The sequence below is a fragment of the Equus caballus genome, chromosome 13 (genome assembly GCF_041296265.1).
Source record: "Equus caballus isolate H_3958 breed thoroughbred chromosome 13, TB-T2T, whole genome shotgun sequence".
Taxonomy (NCBI): Eukaryota; Metazoa; Chordata; class Mammalia; order Perissodactyla; family Equidae; genus Equus; species Equus caballus.
This window is the reverse complement of record NC_091696.1, coordinates 51,824,660-51,851,229: the sequence shown is the minus strand read 5'-3', so window position 1 is coordinate 51,851,229 and position 26,570 is coordinate 51,824,660. Positions and strand designations below refer to the sequence as shown.

Below are 26,570 nucleotides of genomic sequence, written 5' to 3'. Positions count from 1 at the left end.
CTTTTCCAGCACTTTTTTTTTTTAAATTTTAGTCATTCTAGTAGCTATGTGGTAGTATTTTATTTTGATTCAGATTTGCATTTCCCTAATGACTAATGATGTTGAGCATCTTTTCATGGACTTCTTTTGCCATACATATATCGTTTTTGGTGAAGCATCTTAAAATTTTTTGCCCATCTTTAAAAAATGGATTGTTTGTTTTCTTATTGTTGAGTTTTGACAGTTTTATATATTCTGGGTGCAGCTTCTTTGTCAGACAGGTGATTTGCAAATAGTTTCTCCCAGTCTCTGGCTTGGCTTTTCATTCCATTAACAGTCTTTTGCAGAGGAAAAGTTTTTAATTTTGATAAAGTCCAATTCATCAATTTTTATTTTATGCTTTTGTTAAGCCAAGGTCACAGAGATGCTCTCTTGTGTTTTTTTTCCAGAAGTTTTGTAGTTTCAGGTTTTACATTTAGGTCTGTGCTCTATTTTGAATTAACTTTGTATAATGATTGAGATATAGATCAAAGTGGTTTTCCCCCCATACATGTATTTGTTCTACCACCATTTGTTAAAAAGACTATTTTTTTCCATTGAACAGCACCTTTGTCAAAACTTGACAATATTTGTGTAGGTCTTTCTTGATTCTCTTTTCTATTCCATTGATGTATGTGTATATTTGATCTTTTAGCTCAAGGTTTGGCAGACTTTTTTCTGTAAAGGCAAATTTTTTAGGTTTTGCATGCCAAGAGACAAAATTGAGGATATATCATAGATACTTGTTATATTAGGGACAAAAAAATCCACAAAATTTTTATTAGTGAAATTCAATATAACAATTGAGTACTTTTAAAAAATAGTGTATATTTATTAATAAGAAAAATTAAGTTCTTTTTTATGGGATAACATTTCTTAGCTGGAATTCAAAGATAGTGTTCTCTACCATCAAAATTGATTGTAAATGTTCATCTGTTAATACTGATGTGTAACAAGATTTTGTGTATTTCACCATGAACATATACTTTTAATTGAGCCCATTCATGTCTTGAAAGACATTAATAGAATTCTGTTAGGTTCTTCTCTTGATTTTTGCCTTTTTGCATGTCATTACATTACAGATTAATTGCATCCAATTGAAGGTTAGGTGAAAGCTCCTCAATTGCACAGTTAAATGGATTTTGAAATATGAAAATTTCCTTTGCACTTAACATTGAAGTCTGAAAAAATGCTACTGGAACTGTAGTTTGAGCTTGGAAGATACATCTGCTGCACATTTGTGTGGGAATGGAGATTCCACTTCTTGTTTTATCTTTCAACAGCATGGGAAGTGCATAAAGCAGCTGACCATTACTTGTGATTCAAACAACATTGGTTGTCGTCAAAATGACTGTACCATAGTATAAGTTTCACATACAATCTCTGTACGAGGTAACTTGAGAAGCTATTCAGTGTTCAGTAATAATTGTTGAGGGCAGTTCTTCCAACCATTGAAAGGTGTCAAAACTCAAAACTATTCTGAGTTTTCAGGCTGCAGAAAAATGGGTAGTGGGCTGGATTTGGTCCCTGGGCTGTTGTTTGTCTGCCTGTGCTTCAGCTAATGCCATATTGTCTTGATTAGTGTAGCCTTATAGTAACTCTTGAAATGAGGTAGTATGAGTCTTCCAATTTTATTCCTTTTTCAAAATGATTTTTGCTATACTAGTCCCTTTGCCGTTTCATGTGAATTTTAGTCAACTTCTTGATACCTACAAAAGATACTGCAGAGATTCTTATTGGGATTGCATTGAATCTATAAATCAGTTTGACGAGAACTGATATCTTAATATTGACTTTTCCAGTCCATGACTATGGTATACCTTTTCATTTCTTTTTTTTAAAACTTTCATTAGTGTTCTTTCATCAGCATATGGATTCTGCACATATTTTGTTAGATTTATTCCTAAGTATTTCATCTTTTTGGTATCATTGCAAAAGGTACTTAAAAAAAAAAAAAAACCTTTGGACTTCCATTTGTTCTTCACCTAGTGTATAGAAATACGATTGATTTTTGTACGTAAACCTTGTCTCCTGTGGCTTTGCTAAACACATTTGTTAGTTGTAGATTTCTTTTGCAGATTTCTTGGGATTTTCTACGTAGAAAATCATGTCATCTGAGAATAGTGATACTTTTATTTCTTCTTGCCTTATGTTTTTTATTGTATGTCTTTCATGTAATGTTTTTGTCTGGCTTTGGCATCAGGGTAATGCTGACCTCATAAAATGAGTTGGGACATAGTCCCTCCTTTTCTATTTTCTGGAGGAGATTGTGTAGAATTATTATTATTTCTTCCTTAAATGTTAGAATTTGTCAATAAAGCCATCTGAGCCTGGGTTTTCTTTCTTGGAAGATTTTTTTAAAAAGTTTTTTAAAGATTTTATTTTTTGTTCCTTTTTCTCCCCAAAGCCCCCCAGTACATAGCTGTATATTCTTCGTTGTGGGTCCTTCTAGTTGTGGCATGTGGGACACTGCCTCAGCATGGTTTGATGAGCAGTGCCATGTCCACGCCCAGGATTTGAACCAACGAAACACTGGGCCGCCTGCAGCGGGGCGCACAAACTTAACCGCTCGGCTACGGGGCCAGCCCCTCTTGGAAGATTTTTAATTGCAAATATAATTTCTTTAGTAGATATAGCACTATTCAGGTTACTGTTTCTTTTTGAGTGGGTTTTGGTAGTTTGTGTCTTTCAGGGAATTGATTTGTTTCATCTAAATTGTTGAACAAATAGGCATCAGTACTGTTATTGATCATATTTCTTCAGTTTATTTGAAAATATTCTTCAATATCAGAATATTCTTCAGTATCTTTATCACGTACTAAATTCCCATATATACTTGGGTATGTGTGTATATATATTCTTTCTACTTTTTTACTGAGCTATTACTATCCTAGTAAATACTGTTTTAATTAATGAAGTTATATAACAACATGTTTTAATATTTGGATAGTGTCTGGTCCTTATGTGTCTCTTTCAGAATTTTCTTGGCTAATCTCACACCTTTATCCTTCATAAGGACTTTGGAATCAGTTTTTAAAATCTTGTTGATATCTTTATTGGGGTTATATAAAATTTGTAGATTTTTTAGGAGACTTAATATCTTAACAATATTGACTCTTCCTATGGAAGGAAAGATATGTTTCTCCATTACTCAAGCCTTATTTTATGTCTCTTGATAAGAGTTTTACAGTTTTCTTTGTATAGGTTATATAGGAATATTTCTCCTTACATTTATTCCTAAATATTTTCTTTTGATGTTACTAGGTGAAAGTGATCTTTTCCTGGAATATATTTTCCCAGCTGATTTGTTTGTAGGAAAGCTATTGTTGCTTTTTTTTTTTTTTTTTTTCCGTGAGGAAGGTTGTCCCTGAGCTAACATATGTGGCAGTCTTCCTCTATTTTGTATGTGGGACATAGCCACAGCATGGGTTGATGTACCTCTGAACCCTGGGCTGCCAAAGTGGAGCACGTGAACTTAACCACTACACTGCTGGGCCAGCCCCACTATTGAGTTTTTTTGATACTAATTTTATAATCAGTCACCTTACCTTACTTTCCCTCTTTCTTATGGTTTTTCAGTTGTTCTTTTGGCTTTTCTGTGTATAAAATTTTATAAAGTACGAATAACCACAAATTAGTCCCCTCTTCACCTATGTTTATGCTTCTTGATTCATTCTATCTCCTAACTGTAGTAGCACAGGGCCACCAAGAGCTCATATAGCATATTGTGCCTGTGGAGGAATTGTCAAAAGGTGACACCTACCAATTAGATAAAGGCACCTCCTGTGGTTGGACCAAGTAGTTAAAGGATTCCTCCCCCCAACCCCTGCCAAAAAAAAAGGAGCTGGCCCCGTGGCTGAGTGGTGGGGTTTGCATGCTCTGCTTTGGTGGCCTGGGGTTTCGCTGATTCGGATCCTGGGTGCAGACCTGGTACCGCTCATCAAGCTATGCTGGGTCAGCATCCCACATAGCAGAGCCAGAAGGACCTACAACTAGGATATACAACTATGTACTAGGGGGCTTTGGGGAGACGAAAGAAAAAAAAGGCATCCCAACTGTGAAGACTGATTAGATAAAGGTACCCCTCTGAGTGGACCAATTAGCAAAGGGTGCTCGTTCTGCGAGTTAACCCAACGTTGTGCCAGGGTAAATGGAACACAGACTAGATCTCAGCCCCCAATCTCATCCACTTGGCCACATGCCACTATGTGGGGAACAGCCCTCACAACTTGACCTGGGTTAGCATTTCCAGAATAATGTTAGAAAATAGTTTTGCAGCTGGCATTCTGGTCTTGGTTCTGTCTTAACTGTGAATTCTTATAGTAGTCACCACAAAATATCTTCACTTTTGATTTGAGATACATATTTTTTAGTATATTGTAGACAATCTTTTTCTAAGATTTAAAACAAAAGTCCAGGAATAGGTAGTGAGTTTTATCAAATGCCTTTTTGGAATTTATTGACGTAGTAATATGTTTTTAATCCTTCAACTAATCAATATGGTGAATTATACTAATAGATATTGATGCGGGGTCGGTGAGCTGAGGAGTTGAAAGAAAGATTTCTTGGACTCTCAAGATCTGGCAGTAGTGCTCTTTTATTTAGAGAATAGTGTGGAATAGCATGGGGACAGGACCCATGGCAGTCAGGCTGCTGCGTGGGGACAGGGCCCACGGGCAGGAGGAGCTGCTGCTGCTGCCCCCGCTACTGCTGGCATGGGGACAGGACCATGGGCAGTCAGAGCTGCTGCTGGCATGGGGACAGGACCATGGGCAGTCAGAGCTGCTGCTGGCATGGGGACAGGACCATGGGCAGTCAGAGCTGCTGCTGGCATGGGGACAGGACCATGGGCAGTCAGAGCTGCTGCTGGCATGGGGACAGGACCATGGGCAGTCAGAGCTGCTGCTGGCATGGGGACAGGACCATGGGCAGTCAGAGCTGCTGCTGGCATGGGGAGCTGCTGCTGCCGTGGGCATGGGGACAGAACCCACGGGCAGGAGGAGCTGCTGCTGCTGCCACTTCTGCTGCCCACATGGGTGGAGAGTAAGGCTAAATTTAAGGCATAGGTATGTGAGCCATCTCTTTACAAGACAAAGGAAAGAACATGTAAAAAAGTTATAATGGTATCAGTGCGGGGGGGGGGGGGGGGGCCTGGCCATTGGGTGGTCCCACAACTTTTAGATAAGAATCAAATCAGATTAAGTAAATGCCAGAAGTCACCACCCTAAATCAGTTACATGAGGTTGCCAGACAGTAACCAACTTAAGTTCTTGCCTTCCCCATTAAGAGTTTCCAGAGACAAGGCCATCCCCCTTCCCCCTGGCACAGAGAGGGAGGCATCTCCACAGATGGAGGTTCCCCCCACAAATGCAAATGCCTCCCAACAAAGGGCAAGCAAATTCCACTCCTCGGAGCCTACTTCTCATCTGCAGTTTTAAAATTAACCAGCCTAAAATCCTTATCAGATATCATAATAGTGAAAATAGTGAATCATTCCTATATTTCTATGATGAATTTCCCATTTACTCATGATGTATTATTCCTTTAATGCACTTCTGGATTCTTTGTGTTATCAAGGATTTTCATGTCTTCTTCTCTTCAGTGAGAATGGACTTTAGTTTGTTTAAATGTTATCATTGTGAGATTTTGATATCTCTGTTATGCTAAACTGATTTCTAAAAATTGGAAGTTTTGTATTTTTATGTTTATGGATCAATTTAAATAACATCAGAATGATCTGTTGCTTGTAGCTGGAAACAACTCACCCATTTACGTTATTTGCTTTTGCACTGCTTTGAGGGCTGTTTGACAACTTTCTCAGTTTCTTCAGTTTATTTGAAGAAGTATTTAGGTTTAAAAAAACTCTTCCTGTATTAACTTGGTAATTTCTGTTTTCTAGATAATAAATCCAAGCCAGACAGGTTGACAAATTTATTAACAGAAAGTTATACAAGTGGTTAATTTTCTATACATCATTGGTTATTTTTACCTTTTTGTTCTTAATTAATGGTCACTATGTTGGCTCCCTTTTTGTGTTGATTCTGCGTAATAGTGGATTATTTATTTAATCCACTATTAAAGAGGGGGGGTGTATTTCCCCCCATCAGTTCTTCTTCCCCTGTTCTAATTCAAACTTTCTGCTATACAAGCATATCTGTGTTTCTAAGAAATTTAGAGTTGAGAAAACACAATAAGAAACAATTCTTTCAAAGGTGAGGGGTTGTCACAGATTAAAGATAGTCACATGTAATATAACAGTGATCTTTTTCTTGCCAGAATCTCAACCATGGTATTTTAAAAATGTTTGTAAACATATGCCTATATAAAATGAGCATTTGATTACATCTAGCTTCTGCTTAGGAGGTACCGCCTTTCTTTTCTGTCATCAGCAGCACTATTGTTAAGCTAAAGCATCATATACATCCTTAACATCTGTAACAGTGGGTGATAAAGATGGTAATGACCTATAAGAAGCTCTTACAGCTGTGTGTGCACAGAGCTAGTTCCTTGAACCCATTTAGCCAGTTATGGTCTGGGTAATAAAAAAATTGCACATATTTCTAATTGATTTTTAATTTATGTGGGTTTTTTTATTTCTAATTTAATAATGAAGGGGTTTAGGATTAAGAATTTTCCTGTTGATACAGTTTTGTCAATACAGTTTTTTAAAATAGACTTTATTTTTTTAGAGGAGTTTTAGATTGCTATTGACCTCCTTTTCATATGGTGGACATTTTGATCCCAAGGATGATTTGAGTGCACACTTTTAAGTCAGAATTATACTAACAACGATGAATTTCCATCCAGAAAGTATTTTCGACAAGAACTCCACTAAGCTAATTGCAGTGAACCATATCAGTACCCCAGTCATTGTTTGGAGTCAAGGGCCGAGGCTCTTGAAGCAGTAAACTGAGGACCTGAGAGACGTTATCTGTGGTAAGAAACAGAACTCTATGGCTGCTATCAAGACTCAATTCCTGTAGTTGGACAGAGTATCTGGTTTTAGTTTCTAGCCTAGGGAGCCAACATAATGTAAATTGACTGTCAGCTGACTGATATTTTACTGGAATTTTATTTTCAGAAGGGAGAAAAAAGTTAATAAACAAAGTCCTGTAATTGCTCAACCCCTGAGGTAATCCCTAGGTATTTCCCCAAACCACCCCAATAGGAAGCAGGCTACTGAGGTGCCACAGCTGCTCAGAAGAGGGCATTGACTCTAGTTCCCTTCTCATGAAGGCCATAACAAATGGTGGGTACAAACAGTTTTCCCTCTTCCACTGTATGTTAGATGACTTGGGTGGTCATATTCTCATTTTTTAGCCCAAAGTGCCAGACCCTGGGGAGTCACATCTAGACCAGAGTGAGAGGAATGTTTATTGCCCAGACAGCCTAGCCTTGATCCTGGATGCAGAAACTGCACAAAACCTAGTAGATCTTTTTTGGAGAGGGAGCAAGTATGTTTTATGTTGTACATAAATGGCTTATTATACTAAGCAGAGAAGTTTTGAAATTTTATATGCAGGAAGGATTTCTTTTCTGGGCAGCAAAGGAGGTATACTTTCTCTCCCCCTTTCTGCTGGTAATAGGAACCTTCTTTGTATGCGTCTATGTCTGTGGGGAGTAACCATTCCATGTGGTTTAGGAGGTGCTGACCCCTCCTCCCTCATTTTCATTGCCCACCTGCCACCCTGCTGGGACCCCAGCTAAGCCAAGCAGAGTCCTCTTGGGAAATTAGCTGGAGCTACGAGGAAGGAGACACTCTTCTCTCTGGGATTTTTGCTGTAAGCCTAGAGCTCCTGGGGTCCATCTTGGCTCCCATGTGTATAGAGACTGCCTGACAAGAGGACATAAAGAGGATAGTAGAATAGAGAGAGACAAACCCTGGTTACATTATTTGAACACTTGGATTCTGCTGTGTTCTATAGTTTATTCCACTTTGGACTTTGGGTTATGTGTATGTGAGCAATAGATCCCCCCCCCCTTTTTTTTTGGCTTAAGCCAGGTTGAGTTGGACTTCCATTACTTATAACTGAAAGAATTCCTACCTGGTATTTCAATTTAATTTCATGACTTGGACTAGGCTGGTAGAAGAGATAAGGAAAGAAGTGAATGGCTTTGAGATATATTTCAGAGACAGAATCATCAGGACTTACTGATGGATTTGATATGATAGTTAATGGAATGAGATGAACAAGATTTTTGGCTTAAACACCTGGTATAGACTTACGACTCACTGAGCTGGATAGTAGAAAAGGCATGGAGAATAAAATCAAGAGTACCTTTGTGATTAGGTTTGAGATGCCTGTTAGATTCAGTGCCCACTGCAGCGCGTTCTTATGAAAGTTGCCCCATTATTTGGAATAATTTCAGCACTGATTTCATTTTATCCTAATTTTTTTCAAGAAGGTTTTATGAGTCTGTAGATGTTTGCATGCCTGAAAATGCTTGCCTGTTGGCTTGGCTGATCATAATGCCCTAGAGTTGTGCTCTTTGCATCCTTTGAGGATATTTCTGTACTGTCTACCGACGGTCTCTGGGGAGAGGACTGAGGGAGGCTGGCCTGATTTTCTCCCTCTGGTCAGTGATTTTGTGTTTTTTTTTTTTGCTTTGATTGCCTGTAGGAATTTTTCTTTATTCTTGAAGTTCAGTGATTCACCAGGATGGTCTCTAGTTTTACACTTCTATGTAGGCTTTTACTGGTATATGTGGATCTTTTTTTTAATTTTTCAGATTCAGTTATTCCTTCATTTGAGATGTGTTTTCTTCTAATACAAACACATTTACATAGACTTTTTTTTTTTTCATGCCGTTTGCTATGGACTGAATTGTGTTCCCCCTAAAATTCATATGTTGAAGCCCTGGCCCCCAGTGTGACTGTATCTGGAGATAGAGTCTTTACATAATTGAGGTTAAATGAGATCATAATGGTGGGGCCCTAATCTAATAGGACTGTGGTCCCATAAGAAGAAGAAGAGAAAGCTCTCTCTCTCTCTCCACCATGTGAGGACGCAGTGAGAAGGTGGCCACCTGCAAGCCAAGAAGAGAGCTCTCGTTGGAACCTGACTATGCTGGCACCCTGATCTCAGACTTGTAGCCCTCAGTACTGTGAGAAAGAAGTTTCTGTTGTTTAAGTTCTGTTGTTTAAAATATTTGCTATAGCAGGCCATGTAGACTAATACATCATTCTCTATTTCAGAAATACTAATTATCTGCATTTTAGATACCTTTTTATCTTTTCTATCTATAACTGTATCTCTATTTCTTTTGTCTCTGTCCTTTTTTTTTTCCTTTTATGCGATATCCTCAAAACTGTCTTCCATTTAATTGTTTGTCTTCTGTAACGTTGGATTTATTCCTTACTATTTCTAGCGTATAGATTAGTTCTTCAGTCTCTAGTTTCATCTCACTTAGGATGAGAGCTTAATTTCTCTTTCAAAACTCATTTCAGATTTGAAACATTTTGTTGCTTCAACACTATTGCCTGTATTTTAATTTACTGAAATTTTTAAAATACTTAGATGCTGTAGGGGCCCTGCCCTTATCCTCTCAATCTGATCATTATAGCAACACTAGATTTCCACTGCCAATACCTCTATGTCTTTGCCTGAGGGCTTTGTCTTCTGGACATGTGGCAGGCCAGAAGTGTCTGAGAATTAACATCTGGGGGAGCAGTCCTCAATTAATGTGTTATGGCTGTAGGCAGGAGTCAGTCTATAAATACCCCAGCTTCCTCACCCCTCAGGTGGTACACCTTTCAGGTTTCTGTTCTACACTGACTCCCAGGGATTAAAGTGCAGTTACCATGCTGGTCAGATATGCTTCTAGTGGAAATTCAGCTAAGTCAATAGGTAATGCATTTGCATAATTGAAAATCAGAAGAAAGGGCTTATGTCCCTGGTCCTATACCCTAGGAACCCTTTTACTAGTTTCTTACTTATCCTTCCAATGTTTTGTTTTTTAAAATATGTGAATGCATATACTTATTCTCCCTTTTTATTTAAACAGTAGCAAAGTATATAACTCTTCTGTACCTTCTGTTTTTCACTTAAAATAAATGTGAGAAAATAAGTTAGAAAAAGAACAGGGACAAAAGAAATAGAGATAAGATTATAGATAGAAACGATAAAAAGATATCCAAGATGCAGATAATTCATATCCCTGACATAAAGAATGGTGTGTTAGTCAGTTCAGGTTGCTATAACAAATACCAAAGACTGGGTGGCTTAAACAACAGAAATTTATTTTCTCACGTATATCCTGCAGATCCTAGAAGAAAGCCAGTAATAGAGCTCTTCCTTCATTTGAAGATTGCATATTACTTCCTTGTTTAGATATGCAGTAGTTTATATAATAATCCCCTATTGATGGATACTGGGCTGTTTGCAATCCTTTGCTCGTATGAACAGTGCTGCAGTGAATAACCTCGTACATATGTCACTTCATACCTGTGCAGGTGTGTCTGTAGAATAGAGTCATAGAAGTGGCATTGCTGGGTCAAGGGCTAGCAATAATGTTCTTGTAGAAATTCTGAATAGTTGCTGTGTTGCTTATTTTCAGCCCATTTTTTTTCCTATCACAGTCATGTTTTTCCCGAATATAGCATAAATGGATTTTCCTTAATCCCCTCCCTGCTTATCCAGGATCTGTTTGAATCCTGTCTTTATAATTGAACTTGCGGCTGATAATTCATAGTTTGTATTTTGTTGTGATCATGTAGAAATGACCGAAGCCTTTGTTTTGACTACATTGCAGCCCAACTTTTCTCTCTACCCGGGCCTGCTTCTTTCACTCTTCGAAAGTACTGATTTCGAGAGTGCTTGAAATAAACAAGTAAACTTCTTGTGCAGAAATCTCCATCTCAGTGTTGGCACTTTGGTTTTAAAATGCATTTCCCTGATAACCGGATAGATTGAGCACTTTTTCATATGTTTATTAGCCATTTGGGTACTCTCTTTTGGAAATTGTCTGTTCAAGTCTCTTGCCTATTTTCCTATTGGGATGTCTGTCTTTTTCTTAGTGACTTTTAGGAACACTTTAAATATTCTAGATACAAGTCCTGTGTCAGATGTATGTATTGTCAATATCTTTGCTCATTCTGGATTGCATTTTCTCTCTTATGCGTGTCTTCTGTGCAACAGAACTTCTTAATTTTTATTTATTTTATTTTTTAAAACTTTATTTATTTATTTATTTTTTGAGGAAGATTAGCCCTGAGTTAACATCTGCTGCCAATCTTCCTCTTTTTGCTGAGGAAGAGTGGTCCTGAGCTAACATCTGTGCCCATCTTCCTCTACTTTACATGTGGGATGCCTACCACAGCATGGCTTGCCAAGTGGTGCCATGTCCACACCCGGGATCCGAACCAGTGAACCCAGGGCCACCGAAGCGGAACGTGCGAACTTAACCACTGCACCACTGGGCCGTCCCCCTTAATTTTTATATAATTCAGTTTATCAGTTTTTTCTTTATGTTTAGCGGTTTGGAGTCATGTTTAAGAAATCTTTGCCTACTTCAAAGTCATGAATATGTTTTCCTATTTTTTCCTAAAAGCTTCATTTCTTTACCTTTCACATTTAGATCTGTATTATGTCTGAAGTTGATATTTTGTGTATGGTGGGAGGCAGGAGTCAATATACGTTGTTTCCCACATGGATAGCCAATCAACCCTGAACCATTTATTGAGAAAACCCGGCTTCCCTATGTCCTGCAATGTCAGCTTTGTTATAAATCAAGTGATCATATATCTGTGGTCTCTTTCTGGGCTTTTGTTCTGTTTCGTTGGTCAGTTTGTTTATCCTTAAGTGTATCTCTTTTGATTCTCATTTTCTACCTTGTACTATAATGTTTTCCTTTGTATATATTATTTTCTCTTACGAGGATTACTTTCCACTAGTGAGTTCCATGAAGATGAGCTTCATTACCGATCGATCTTTTTATGATAACATTTGCCCAGACACAGCACCTTCAATACTGATATTACTTGAATGCATAATTGCTGGTTGTTGTACATTACAAGCATCTAAATAAACTTCTTTTAAAAGGAGCAATCTATCTGTATTATCACAAATTTTAAAAGATGCTTAGTATGAAAACCTGCATCTGCTCTTTATTTTTTCCCTATCCCATTTCCCTGAACTGTGACTGTGGTTGGAGAAAACCATGTCTTCTCATTGTCTCTGGCTATTATTTTTCATCTGTGTTGGGCCAGTAATGAGCCAAAATACCTCCTCATCTAGATGGTGAGGGTTAAGGTTGGCAAATTCTAACACCAACTTCTAAAGAATTAAATATGGAGGGGCCAGCCCTGTGGCCAACTGGTTAAAGTGCTGCACGCTCTGCTTCGGCGGCCCAGGTTTGTGGATTTGGATCCCATATGTAGACGTACTCCACTCATCAGCCATACTGTGGAATCATCCCATATACAAAATAGAGAGAGATTGGCACAGATGTTAGCTCAAGGCTAATCTTCCTCAAGCAAAAAAAGAGAAAAAAAAGAGGAAGATTGGCAATGGATGTTAGCTCAGGGCGAATCTTCCTCACCAAGAAAAAACCCGAAAAATTTTTTTAAAGGATGAAATGTTGAGTGTTTTGGTCAATGGATATTGTTCCTGGTTCTTCACTCTTTCTTTGTGTTAAATTTTATGTCCATGCCCTTCGCTATGTGACTTTGCAGTGCCTCCCACTAGAGTAGTCAAGAGTTTCTTTCCCTGTTGCATTGACATTGGGCTTGGCTGTGTGATTTGCTCTGGCCAGCGGAATGGTTAGTAAGTGTTGTGTGAGCAGAAGCTTTAAACCTATTCGTATGGTTTGGCTTGACCTCTTGCTATTAGAACAACACGCTCCAGCTAGTGGCTGGTCTGAGGAGGATGAGGAGACACATGGAGCAGACCTGTATTGGTTTGCTAGGGCTGCCGTAACAAAATACCAGGTGGTTTAAACAACTGAAATTTATTTTCTCCCAGTTCTGGAAGGTGGAAGTCCAAGATCAAGGTGTTAGCAGGTTTGGTTTCTTCTGAGGCCTCTCTCTTCAGCTTGTAGGTGCCTGCCTTCTTGCTGTGTCCTCACATGGTCTTTTCTCTGTGCCCATGCATCCCTGGTGCTCTTTGTGTGTCCAGATTTCCTCTTCCCATTATGACACCAATCAGACTGGATGAGGGCCCATCCTAACAGCCTCATTTTAACTGAATCACCTCTTGAAAGGCCCTGTCTCCAAATATAGTCACATTCTGAGGTGCTAGGGGTTAGGACTTCAACATGAATTTTGGAGGGATACAATTCACCCCATAACAAGACCTGAGGACAAGTGCAATTAATCCTAGGGGGCCAGCAGAGCCACAACTTGCTGAAAGACTCATGAGCAGGAAATAAATGCCTGTTGTTGTGGGCTACTGGGTCTCGTTTGTCATTTGAGATTTTAACAGCAATAGCTGGCTAATATAAATGTATCATTACACTAACTCTTTTTGTTTATTAAGGTGAAATTCATGTAACATATGATTAGCCGTTTTAAAGTATACAATTCAGTGATATTTAGTGTATTCACAATGCTGTTTCTTTAGTTTCTTACATGCAATGTCAGAGATGCTTTAACCTGAGTAAAAATATATGCATTTTTGTTTCCTCACTGGAAGAATGTTTTTCTAGAAATGCAAATCTCATTGTAGTAGTATCTGAAAATTAAAGTGTATATTTCACTTGGGAAACAAAGAATGAAAAGAGAATTGACTACTATCCAAAGTATTTTTCTTTTCTTAGAATCATGTCTGCTCCAACCACATCCCTACAAAAACTGCATACCCTTTAATTATTTATTCATTCAATATTTACTGAGTGACTATCATGTGCTGGCCATTCTCTTATGTCTGGGACTTAGTGGTGGTGGGAAAAAAAAAAAACAGGGCCAGACCCAGTGGTCTAGTGGTTAAATTCAACATGCTCCACTTTGGCAGCCCAGGTTTGGTTCCCTGGCGTGTACCTACACTGCTCTGTTAGCAGCCATGCTGTGCTGGTGGTCTACATACTAAAAAATAGAGGAAGATTGGCATGAATGTTAGCTCAGGGCAACTCTTCCTCAGCAAAAACAAAAAAAAAAAGAAAAGAAAAAAAAATTCCCTGCCTTCATGGAGTATACGTCCTAGTAGGGAAATCAGATTAAATAAGGTAAATAAGTAAATATATACCATGTTAAATAGTTTAAAAGTGCTAAGAAAAAATGAGCAGGGAAGACTTATACAAAATGTTTAATGTTTTTGAAATTTTATATAAGATGATCAAGAAAAACCTCATTGAGAAAGTGACTTTTAAATAAAGATCTGAAAGAAGTAGGAGAGCTAGCCATGTTGATACATGAGGGAGGTGTGCACTTGGCAGAGGAAACAGCAAGTGCAAAGATTTTGAGGCAGAATTATGTTTTGTCTGTTATAGGTTAGCAGCTAGGCCTGTGACAGAAGACGGGGGGGGGGGGGGGGGGGAAGTAAAGTAGCTGAGATGAGATGAGACGAGAAAGCTAAACACCCCATAGAGCTTTGTAGATCATCACAAGGCAAGGCTCTTCCTTGGAGTGAGATGGGAGCCATTAGAGAGTTTTGAGCAGAGGAGTGGGCGTGACCTGACTTGAATAGGATCACTCTTATTGCTGCATGATAAATGGATCACAGGGTGGCAGGGGCAGAAGCATTGATTCCACTGGAGAGTCTATCGCAGAAATCCAAGCAAGAGATGGGGCTGTGTGATGAGAGCAGGGTGGTGTGAAAGGGATTGAATTCTGGGCATATTCTGTAAGTAGAGCCAATAGGGTTTCCTGACAAACTGGGTGCAGGATGTGAAAGAGACGAGTCAAGAATAACCCTGCATAGCTCGAAGAATGGAACTGGCATTAATTGAGGTGAGGAAGACTGTAAGATGATCTGTTTTAGAAGAAATATGAGTAGCTCAGTTTGGATATGTCACATGGAGATGCCAAGCAGGCAATTGAATATTGGAGTCTAGAGTTAGAGGCAAGGTCAAGGTTGGAGATATAAATTTAGAAGTCATCAGCGTATAGATGGATTTAAACCCAAAAGACTGAGTGAGGTCACCTATAGAGTGAGTGTCATTGGAAAAGAGAAGAGTCCACAGATGGAGCCCTGGAGCACTTAAATATTTAGAGGTTGGGGAGAGGAGGGGGAATTAGCAAAAAAGACTGAGAAGGTACTGCTAGAAAGGAAGGAGGAAAAGTAATCCAGCATGATGCTCTGAAAACTCAAGCTTTTCAAGGCTGACAGGGTAACTCAACATTTTTGTATTATGCATAATGTTTCCCCCATTTGTTCCCCAGCTAGTGGTGACCCCTCCTCTTCAGTTATAAAAATGGCAATGTTCAGGAACTTAAAACTTCTTCTCTGGAAGAACTTTATCTTGAAGGTGGGTATAGTTATCTGTGGGGAAAATGTGAGTCTCCTTGGAAGGGGCTGAATGTTGAAGTTAAATTGGTTGCTAATAGTGGATTAAAGAAAAAAAGAACTTTACTTGTAAAGGGGCCCTTTTCTGCAAATGTTTCCATAGTAATTTTGTTAACCCTAATTATTAAAGATGACGTTGTTATTGCTTTCTAGCCATATAGGTTAGAAAAGTTAAAAGCAGATATTTCCAACTAATTCTCATTCTATTTTTTCTTTTTTGTGTGTTGTGCAAGGAGGCTGGAAGAAATTAAAGGGTTCTTAATGGAAGAACTTTTGCCACATAGCGGCTTATGCTTGTGTTCTATTTTGGATTAACATATAGCTTTCATTTTTATTTTAGAAACGGAAGACTCTGGTAACAGTCCTTGAAATCTTGATGCCGTTACTATTTTCTACAATTATAATGTATCTTCGTTTCGCTAGTTTGCCAAGAAAATACCCTGCTACCAATTACCGTGCAGTTGATGTCACTTCACTGCCAGAATTCTTCCATCACTTTCCTGTGGAAAATAAATTTCAACTAATTTATATCCCTTCCCAAAGTGAAACTTTGAAGACTATCATTGAGATGGTGGAGCAAGCCTTTGATGTTGAGTTTGAAGGTTAGAGATAAACATGGGATAAGGATAGGGAGGGCATTTTTATAAAGTATAGTTTGAAGTTTTTTCCTGAGAGTTCTTACTGTAGTGATTCCAAATCTGGGGTCTCCAAATTCTAAAGAATCAGCAGAGGTGGTAGTTGGGGAAAAGCAGCCACAAGGCATTTTTATTATTTCAAGCAACACGCTGGAGACTTGTATAGTTATGTCACGAGGCTTCGAGGCTAATTAAGATGTTAAGTATTTGTTTTAACTCACTATAGTGACACTGGTTATCTCATATTAATCAGAAGCTCTGATTCTCGGTTATAATAAGTCTCTAACGAAAAATGGAAAACGTTCAGAGATTCTGAATTAACCTTCTAACTGTCTTCTCTCCATCTCCTCTTGTCCTTTTCTAATCCAGTTTCTACGTGGAGCCAGCAAGATCTTTAAAAGGTCAGTAGGATCTGGCCAGGCTCCATTGTACTGAGAATAAACAGACCCTTCTCCAGGCTCTGGCCCTGAGTTCTCCACTTTCTTACCTACTTCGGTCTTCCTTGTGCTTCCACACTCTGGGCACGTTGCCACCATTCACTTCCTAGAATCTGTGAGCTTTTCCTCCCGTCTGACACAAAGCTTTGCCCCAGCCCTTCCTGTGGGTTGCTCCTTCTTAGCCTTCAGGTTTCCGCTGAAATGGTGCTTAGGAAGGCAGCCAAAGCGCTTTAAGGTTTATTACCCCTGCCTTTTCCTCTCTCACAGAACCCTGTTGGATATGTTAGTGGCATTTTGATAAATGTGTAATTACTTCTCCACTCCCTGCTTTCTGTGCACTGTCTGCCTTTCCCTGCTAGGCTCCCCCTCCTTAAGGGCAGAGGACCCTGTCTGTTTTGTTCATCACTGGGCCTGTGACAGTGCCTGGCACACAGTAGGTGCTCAATACATAGTTACTGAATGAATTCGTGCAGTTAGGTAGATAAAAAATTTCAAAATGTGGAGTCTACAAAATGCAGAGTAATTTGTCGGAATTACTATAATTGTCACACACGCTTTTGAAAAAGTATTCTCATAATACTTTAATAATAAGGTACAAAGTGAAAAAAAAGAGTTCTCTCTCAGCTCTGAGTGCCACTCAATGGGGACAATTCTTTTAAAGGCCCTCAGTGGTAAAATGTTTGGGAACCACTGTTTTGAAAGTTATGCTTTGTGCTTGCATAGTATCCTAAAATACTGTTCTAATTCGGTTACCTTTTATAAATATAAGATTATGAAATAAAAAAACAAACAGAGAAATCTTCTCTGGGGAGGTGATAAGGTAGTTAAGACATGATGATAAAGAACAAGTCATGCAAAATGCAAGCATGATGGGTTTCAGGAGTCAGGGGCTATCCAGTTAGGGGGGCAAGTGGCCAGGCCCTGAGGTGTTTGAGGATCTGAAAGTGATCAAGCGAGGCTGAAGTAAGTTGAGAGAGTGATTTGAGATGAGGTTTGAAATGTCTGTAGAAGCCACATAATCCAGAGCCTTGCAGGCCTTGTTAAAGTGTTAGGGTTTTCTTCTACGTGCAAAAGGCAGCTGTTGAAGGGGTTTAAAGAAAGCTTAGGTGATGTAATTTGTTTTAAAAGAGATTTCAATGGCTGTTTTCTGGAAGAGTGATTGGAAGCGGGTGGTATTTGCAGACATTCGGGAGGAAAAAGATGATGAGGGCTTGAATTGGGGAGACGGAGATATGTAGGTGAATTCAAGATAAATTTTGGAGTGAGAAATGATTCATCCGAGGCCCTCCTGCCTCTTTTGGAACTTTCTCAATTAGTAGCTTCTCCGTCTCTCTAAATATTCAGTCTTTCCATCTGGGCTGAATTTCCACCTCACTCTCAAATGAACCTCAATCACCTCCATTTTAAGAGAAAATATTTCCTCTTGTGTCTTTTCTTTAAGATCCTGCCTCAGACTATGTATTTTCTTGATAAATGTCTTGAAAGTTTATTTCTATTTTATTACTTCTCACTCACTTCTTAACTCATCATAATCTATATTCTGTCCTCAGTACTGTACTGATATCTGCTAAGAAAATGTCATTGATGACTTGCTAATTACCAAATCCAGTGCTTTCTTTCCAGTCTTTATTCTGTTTGTCCTCACTATAACAGGGATTATTTCAACCACTTCCTCTTTGAAATTCTCTTTTGCTTTGAATCCTGTGATACTGTAATCTTCATCTATTTCTGCCTTTCTGCTTTCCCATTGTGGTCTTATTTGCTCACTTCTTGTCCTCAAACAGCTTCCTGCCTTCCTTTCTTCCCTTTCTCCATACTAGAAAATGATACATGAAATGATACATTGTTTAAAGTAAAAAGTTAAATTGCCATCCCAAATCCCACTTCCCAGAAGCATCCTTTATTAATGATTTGGGATGTATTTTTCTGAAATTTAAATTAAAAAAAAAAAAGCCTTAAAATTTACAATAAATATAAGAATTCTTTGCATTAAAATTTTCAAACAGTATAAAAAAATAAGGAATAAAAATTAAAGCTCCATCTTCGTGCCATTTCCCTAAGCAAATCCTATACCCTAGAAGTAACAATGAACAATAGTTTGAAAATTCCTTCCAAACTGTGGTAGACATCTGTTTTTTTTTTTTCTTCCCAGCATCTATTCACCCTTTTGTGCACAGCCTATTTCTCCCTGGGGGCTTGATCTGTCTCCCACTCTCAGCCCGTGATGACTCCACCCTGGGCGCAGGTGTAACCTGTGTCTGCACAGTCTGCACTTGGCAGTCCCCTTGCTATGGTGATTGTCCAGGCAGGACACTTAACTCAGTAAGAGTCAAAGAACCACTAAGATTTTTCCTGGGACTTTCTGGGAAAGAGATTATTGCTGTTCCATTTCTGGTAATATGACAGACTAGGTTATTTGGACCAACCCTCCTGTTGAAAAACAAATGTTGGATAAATATTAAAAACATGTTCTTGAAAACATTAAAGAACTAGCTAGGTAGTAAGGAACTATCAGACAAAAAAATCTAGGGTAAAAATATTTTATTTCTTGATCTAAGAAGTAATTACTTGGATGTTAATTTCATAACTGTTCATAAATAGAACATTTGTGTTTTGTATACCTTCCAGTATGTATGCTATTTTTCACAATTTAACCAAATGTGTGTGCATGTGTGTGTGTGTGTGTGTTTAAAAAGAACCTAATATATATATATATATATATACAATGGAATATTACTCAGCCATTAAAAGGATAAAGTCGTCCCATTCACAACAACATGGATGGACCTTGAGGGTATTATGTTAAGTGAAATAAGCCAGATAGAGAAAAACGAACTCTGTATGACTCCACTCATAGGTGGAAGTTAAACAGATAGACAAAGAGAAGTGATTGGTGGTTACCAGGGGAAAGGTGGGGGTTGGGGGGAGGGCACAAAGGGTGAAGTCGTGCAACATGACTAACAATAATGTACAACTGAAATTTCACAAGGTTGTAGACTATCATAATCGTAATAAAAAGTTAAAATAAAATAAAATAAAAAGAAACCAAATAAGGCTAAGGAAACAAAAGAACCAAAAAAAAGATAATAATAATAAACCCCATATATAGGAAAAAAAGGAAAATTAACTCATAACCCTATCATCCAGATATAAGTGCTATTTAAAATGTTGGTGTACACCCTTCCTGCACTTTTTCTAACCACGTAAATAAACAGAAATAGGATCATTTTGTGTAAACTATTTTGTAGTCTGCTTTTTATTTACTATGTCGTTAACATATTTCCATAGTCTTAGATATTTTCCTAAATAAAAAATCTAGGTGAAAGAAAGAACCCAAAGAAGCCAATGGAGTCCCTCAACTGCTATTGATGAAACATACATCATACTAGGGGAAACTGAGCTGTAGTTTTCATAGCCTTGTAAGGCACAGAGGGAAAGAAGAAAAAGTCAAGGCCAATTCCAGGTGGGATGTCTCATGGGAGACCATCTCCCCATAAAGCTGGAACTCCAAATGCCTATACCCTTAGTGTAAGGTTGAGCCAGAAGAAAACGTGCCTCAATCCCACTCCTGAGGGACTGCAAGGAAAGTTGCCTCAGAACTGAGCACAGCAGCAGGGGCTCCCATCCTTGAGATCTGTAGCTCCAATTCACATCACCTGGTTGTCCAAAAACAGAAAACCTCTTATACTATGGAGTGAGACTTGGACTGAGACAGACAGTAAAAACAGAACTAGAAAGGTTTCAGATCGTGGAATTGTTAGTCTCACATTATAAAGTCACTATGTTTACTAGATTTAAAGAAATGAAAGACACCCGGAAAGTATTTGTAGATAGCATGTCACTATAAAGAGTCACCTAGCAGATTTGAGGGGGAAAAAATGAAACAATTTCTAGAAATGAAAAATAATCAAAATGTAAAACTCAGCTGAACATAAAACTAGTGAACTGAAAGATGGATCTGAAGAAAAGTTGGAGAATGCAACTCACAGAAAGAAAAAGACAAAATATGGAAGAGAGGTTAAGAGACATGGCCCTCGTTGTTCAATTCAAACTTTAACTGGAAAGTCTATAGTCCAGGAACTGCTAGCATCTGTCTTAGGACATCACGGAAATAATGCTGAAGAAAGAAGAGAAAGAATTTAAGTCTTGATCACGCAACTTGAAACCAAGATCAAATCTCAAATGTTGTGGATCAAGTGATTGTTCTTGTTTAATGAATGGGCTTTTTTTCTGGTAGAAAGTTAAAGTTCAGTTTCATCAACAAGCCTTTCAAGATTAGCTTTCAACCTTTTTGCGGGGGAAGATGTAGAACAGCTTTTACTTTAAAGATAATTTATCCCACTACTAAGATGTGATTCTTCTAGGTTCTCTTCTGAGTACCTCAAGTGATCACCAAGGACTCTCCACACTGGCTGGTCAGAACTTGCCTCCTGGTCTTAGGTAGGCTCAGGGCACCATTTAGTTCGTACCTCCCTGGTCATCCAGGCGGGGTATGTCTTAGTATTCTTTAAAGGGGTCCTCTGTGCTGATTTCTAGGGGTATTTCTCTCCATAGTCTTCTACTCTTAGGAACTCTGCCCTGCAACATTCAGCCACTTCAGACTCTTTGAACACTAATCCCTGTCTGTCAGCTTAGCTGCATGGCTGTGTTCTGCATGGGATTCCCCGCCCTGTTCTGTGGTCTGAAATGTGCCTCCAGACAGAAATCCAGGGTAATCTTAGTCATCACCTTGAATCTCAAGAATCATAATGCTGTGCTACTTATTGTCCATGGTCTGAAAAACTTGATTCAGTTTTTTTGTCCAATTTCCTTGTTATTTATGGTAGGAGGGTAAATTCAGTCTCTGTTACTCCATCATAGCGAGAAGTATAAGTCATAGACTTTTTTTTTTGGAGGAAGATTAGCCCTGAGCTAACTGCTGCCAATCCTCCTCTTTTTGCTGAGGAAGGTTGGCCCTGAGCTAACATCTGTGCCCATCTTCCTCTACTTTATATGTGGGACACCTGCCACAGCATGGCTTGCCACGCGGTGCCATGTCTGCACCCGGGATCGGAACCAGCAAACCCCGGGCCACCAAAGTGGAACGTGCGCACTTAACCGCTGCGCCACTGGGCTGGCCCCATATATATATTTTTTTAACATACAAAAAAATTGGCTTACAGAGATTGTGTCATGATGGGGAAATTGGGGACCTGTGGTAGGTGAATGACTCTTCAGCATTTAACTTTTAGTATCATTCGAATCTTTTACCATGTGCATACACTATTTTTTTCAGATCTAGTTCGTAAAAAATTCTCCTTAGTATTCTCAGAGACAGCTGAGAAAATATTGCCACTCCAAAGCAAAACCAGACTCCTATGAAAAGGAAACAATGACAGAAACTGAAAGGGGACTTGGAAATTAAAAATGATTATCAAAATAACTTTCATGGAAGTAGTAGAATAGACATGTTTGAAGTCCGAGTGGTGATCTAGATGATAAAGTCAAGGAAACCGCTGAGATGTAAAGCAAAAGGACAAAGAAATGGAAAATATGAAAGACAAGGTAATAGACATGGAGACCAGATCTGGAAGTCCCACCTTCATCTACTGGGATTTCTAGAAGGAAGAAAAGGAGACAACTTGGGAGAACAGCAAAGCAATATGGAAAAGATTTCTGAAAGAACACCTGCGTTTCAGATTGAACAAGCTCACTAGTTCCCAGCAGGAAAACAAAAGAGGGCAAACTTGGACACAAATTAGTGATGTTTCTGAACCCAGGGATAAAGGAACAGAAATCCTACATGCTTTCAAAGAAGGAAAACTGGTTACCTACAAAAGAATTAGGCATTACATTCAGCAACAGTGCATGCTAAATTATGGAGTAACACCTTCAACGTTCTGAGGAAGAATTATTTTCAAGGAGGATCCTGTGTTAAATCATCAGTCAAATGTAAGGGCAGTTGATGTAGAAATTATTTCTCTCATCAAAGCAGCTGAATTTCTTTGTGATTTTGTTTTCCGCTTTTGTTTGTTATAACTGTGAGGAGAAGGCTGAAATGGAGCGGGAGATATTTCCTCATTAACATGGGCAATTATTGTGTCCCCTCGACTGTAGCCCTAAGTGCTGCCTAGCTAGGAAGAACTGGAACACAAGAGCTCTCAGAACCACACAGAAATTTAGACCATTAGCATTTGACTTTGTATTCCCACTGCCTCACATAGCTCCGGGCATCTTGTATGTGCTCGTGTGTTTGCAGAATGAATGAGTGAGTGAATGAGGTTTGCCACGCCTTAGGTGAGAAGCTGGCAGTCCCATATCTCCTTAGGTAGAAAGGGGGTGGTTGGGCAGCATTTGCCTTCCCACCAGCCACTCACTGATTAGATATTTCCCTCTGTAGTTTTAGGCTATTCTTCCGTACCTTCATTTGAACGTTTCATAATCGAGGATCCCAAAGCTTTCTATGCATTGGCTGGAATTGTTTTTGATCATAGTTTCAGTGACAGCAAGGAACCTTTGCCACTTGAGGTAAGAACGTCTTTTCCATAACAAGCTTATCGTGCTACCCAGCCTGGAGCATGAGTTCATTAAGGAGGTTTTTTACGTGAGCTGCCCATCTCTTTCCTCTGTGTTAGCTGACTGTCGTCTTACTTCTGGAGGAGATAAGAGAATGCTCCTGATTCCACATCTTACAACTTGGACTTTGAGGTCCCTTCCAGTTTTCAGATTCTTTTAAAGAGAAGACTTGTTCAGAGCAAGCCTCCATCCTGAGAGTAGAGGATGGCATTTGTTCAGTTGCTTGATTACAGAAGCAAGCTCCAATGCCAGACTCCATAGACTTGAATCCCAGCTCTGAACTTACTAGCTGTCTAACCTTGGGACAGCTACTAACATTTTTGGGCCTCAGTTTCCTTATCAGTGTAGTGGGATTAATAATATAGTTCCTAACTCAGAGAGCTTTTGTGAGGATTAAATGAGTTTTGGGCTATAAAGTGGTTAGAACAGAGCCTGGGGAACAGAAACATTTTCCAGAAGGATTAGTTATTGTTGTCATTATTACTAATCTCACAGATTTCAGACCTGGTAGTTCAGATCTTGTTTGTTTAAGGAAAGGCAGTATTTTAAACATAGGAATATTTGGTTTCTGTTTTGGGATGGGAAAACCACTAATACATAGCTTTTTTTTGTGCTACACAGTCTATCTAATGATTAATTGTTAGAACTTGCATGAGATGTTGGTAGATGGAGACAGATATGTTAATAAAATAAGCAGCAACAGTTTGCAAGCAATTACTAATGCCAGACACATTGCAGGGACCATCTCACTTGATCCTACAGTGCCTCTGAGGTAGGTACTGTTAACATCACCTGCATTTTACTGATGAGGAAACTGAGGCAAGATGATTAAGAACTTGCCCAAAGTGCCATGGCTGTTCAGTAGGAGATTTGGATTTGGGGTTTGGATCTGGGTGGTCTGGCTCCAGAGCCCATGCTCAGAACTATTCTGCAGCTCTCCCTTCCTGAAGGGGGCTTAGGAGGCCCTTGTCTTTTTCCTGGGAAGGTTGCAGCAGAATGCAGGGAAGACCACTGCTGCAGTGTGCCCCTCAGAGGGACATCTGCCAGTGTGGGTGCCTTTACTCCAGTCACAGCTGATGTCAAGCACACCTTTGCTCTGTCCTGTGCCTTTTCTGAGTTTCAGGATCTCACGACCGAATTTGTTTTCTCTTTATATTTCATAGGTTAAGTATTACTTGCGCTTCAGTAGCATTCAGAGGAATTTTCAAGTCTCGATGGCAATATTCCAAGATGATGTAAAAGGCTGGAGCACATCCTTTCTTTATCCTCCTAATCCAAGCCCAGAACCCCGGAACTTTGACTATTCGGATGGGGGATCCCCCGGTGAGGAAGCCTATGTGTGTTACCATGAACAAGGCCACTTTCATCCTGCCGCATGTATTTGTGATGCCATTTTTGTTGTTTTTACTGTCTGAACACTTGCTAAACTAACATTTCAGAAGAGGTTGAAGGAGTTACATTTAGAGTGGCATTCAGTAAAATGCTTACATTCTAGAGTAAGTTAAACCAGAAGTTATGCATTTGATTTTGTAATGACATTGAATTGTTTAAGGGAAAGATGGAAGCATTTTACAGGAACAAGAAGTACAAGTCCCTTCTTTATGTTTCTGTAGGTATTAACTTTTCTGTTTATAAAGATGTATATATGCCTTTAACTTTCTGCAGACTACGAGTAAGTAGTGGGACCACACAAGAGACCTGCTTGTCCTGTTTCCATTACAATAAGAGTCATTTTCCTGACTGAGGCCCATGAACCTCTCCTGAGGGACTCACTCTGCACTTCACTGTAAATTTTTAGTCTCCTTCTTTATGAGGGGCTTATAGTGACCACCCTGTAGGGAACTAACTGCTCTTAGAAAATTAAGCTGACAGTCTGCACCTTGTTGTAGATTGACCACACAATTGACTTGAAGCCTTGGGCCTGCAAGCCCACCAAGTGGAAATCCAAGTCCAAGGGTTTATAGTTTCATGTGATTCTAGAAAAGATATCAGTAGTTCTGTGGTGGAAATTCTCCTATATACAATCAAGAATATGTAATAGTTCCCAGAGTTTTATCATCAACAATTTGTTCCTCCCTTTTTCATCCTGACAGATGTAGGGGTCTGCCTAGGTCTAGACCATCAGAAGACCTTAGTCACCTATACTACAATGCCGACATACCCCACCCGAGCTCTGCCTGTATGGAGGGCTGGTAACCCTTGCTTGGAGGTGGGGCCATTGTCTCTTAGAAGATCCCCAAACCAGGGATCTTTGCCTTTCAACCTAATTTTCTCCAAACTGACCTCAGCACACCACCTATGCTATATTGAAACAAGGGTTGCTTATGGTAAAGACTGCTTTTGAGGCTTGACAGCAAACAGTGACCATAACCCTCAGACTACAGTAGTGACAACTCAGAGACAGGTCACAGCAGGTAAGAGGGGCTGTGTCTCCTGAGTGCTTTGAATTTAACCATCTTGTATGTGCTGGATGATCAAAACTTCAGAACAGGCACTGTTTCCCTGAAGCCTGAGTACTTAGGGGAGAAGATGTGGCCCCACCCTGGAAGATTGTTGTATTGGATATCCCTTGTTAGGTCTGTCCAGGACTTCTTTACCCTATTTTCTAATAAAATATGCCATCACTCAGCCACAGGGATTCCACTGTGACTTTCTGCTCTTTTGTCCATATTGTAGCATGTGGACTATAGGGATGCCTTTCCTACCCCTGTCTGTATGTCTTTATGAATGGCTAACCATGATCCATCTGAATTATCAATTGTTTTGCATCTTCAGTCTTTCTTAATCTCTTATGCTTGATATCCACTGTTTTCTCATGCAGGATACAACAAAGAAGGCTTTCTGGCCATCCAGCATGCTGTGGATAAAGCCATCATGCAGTACCATGCTCACAATGTGATGACCAAGATGTTTGAGAATCTCAGTGTGCTTGTGAAGAGATTCCCGCATGGAGCCTATGTCCAGGACAACTTCTTCCTGGTCCTTCAGAATGAGTTCCCTCTTTTCCTGCTGCTCAGTTTCATTTGCAGTGAGCTCATCATCATCAATTCCATTGTTCTGGAGAAAGAGAGAAAACTGAAGGTAACTCCATCTACATCAGATGTATGCCTCTCCCAGCACAGGAAAGTATGAAGGCTGCTAATGAAAAATGACCAGAATAGGAATGAGGCCAAGGCAGGTAAGAGGTTGCTTAGGTATCAGAGCAACCTCCAAGGTGAGTTGAAACTTGAATGTTCTTTCATCGTTTTAAGCTGCTTGCAACTTAGGTGCATCATCAGTTGTTATGACATGAATCTTTGCATTGAGAATGTCCAGCCTAGTGGTTCCCGATTCTAGCACACTGCCTCACACATGGCAGGTGCTCAGAAATGCTTGTGGAATGGTTAACTGATAAACACACAGGAGGGGAATAATCATCCAAAATTAACTCCCTCTCATTTTGCTGTAAGGTAGACAGGAAGTGTTCTCTAGGAAGAGACAACTTA

General features: G+C 39.3%; 1 protein-coding gene across 29 annotated transcripts in view; it reads left to right on the top strand.

Annotated features, from left to right (window-relative positions):
- The window catches only part of ABCA17 (ATP binding cassette subfamily A member 17), a 113,244-nt gene that overhangs the window by 2,976 nt on the left and 83,698 nt on the right, over positions 1-26,570 (top strand). For 9 of the 29 annotated variants that reach the window (XM_070232413.1, XM_070232411.1, XM_070232412.1 and 6 more), the window contains exons 2-4: positions 22,910-23,037; positions 24,249-24,408; positions 25,907-26,166. In XM_070232413.1, the coding sequence (XP_070088514.1) occupies positions 24,300-24,408; positions 25,907-26,166 (369 nt within the window). In that variant the 5' untranslated portion in view covers positions 22,910-23,037; positions 24,249-24,299. Of the gene's footprint in view, positions 1-15,175; positions 15,421-15,798; positions 16,061-22,909; positions 23,038-24,248; positions 24,409-25,906; positions 26,167-26,570 lie in introns of those variants that run through there. The other 20 variants (XM_070232403.1, XM_070232404.1, XM_070232415.1 and 17 more) reach the window with 4 other exon arrangements.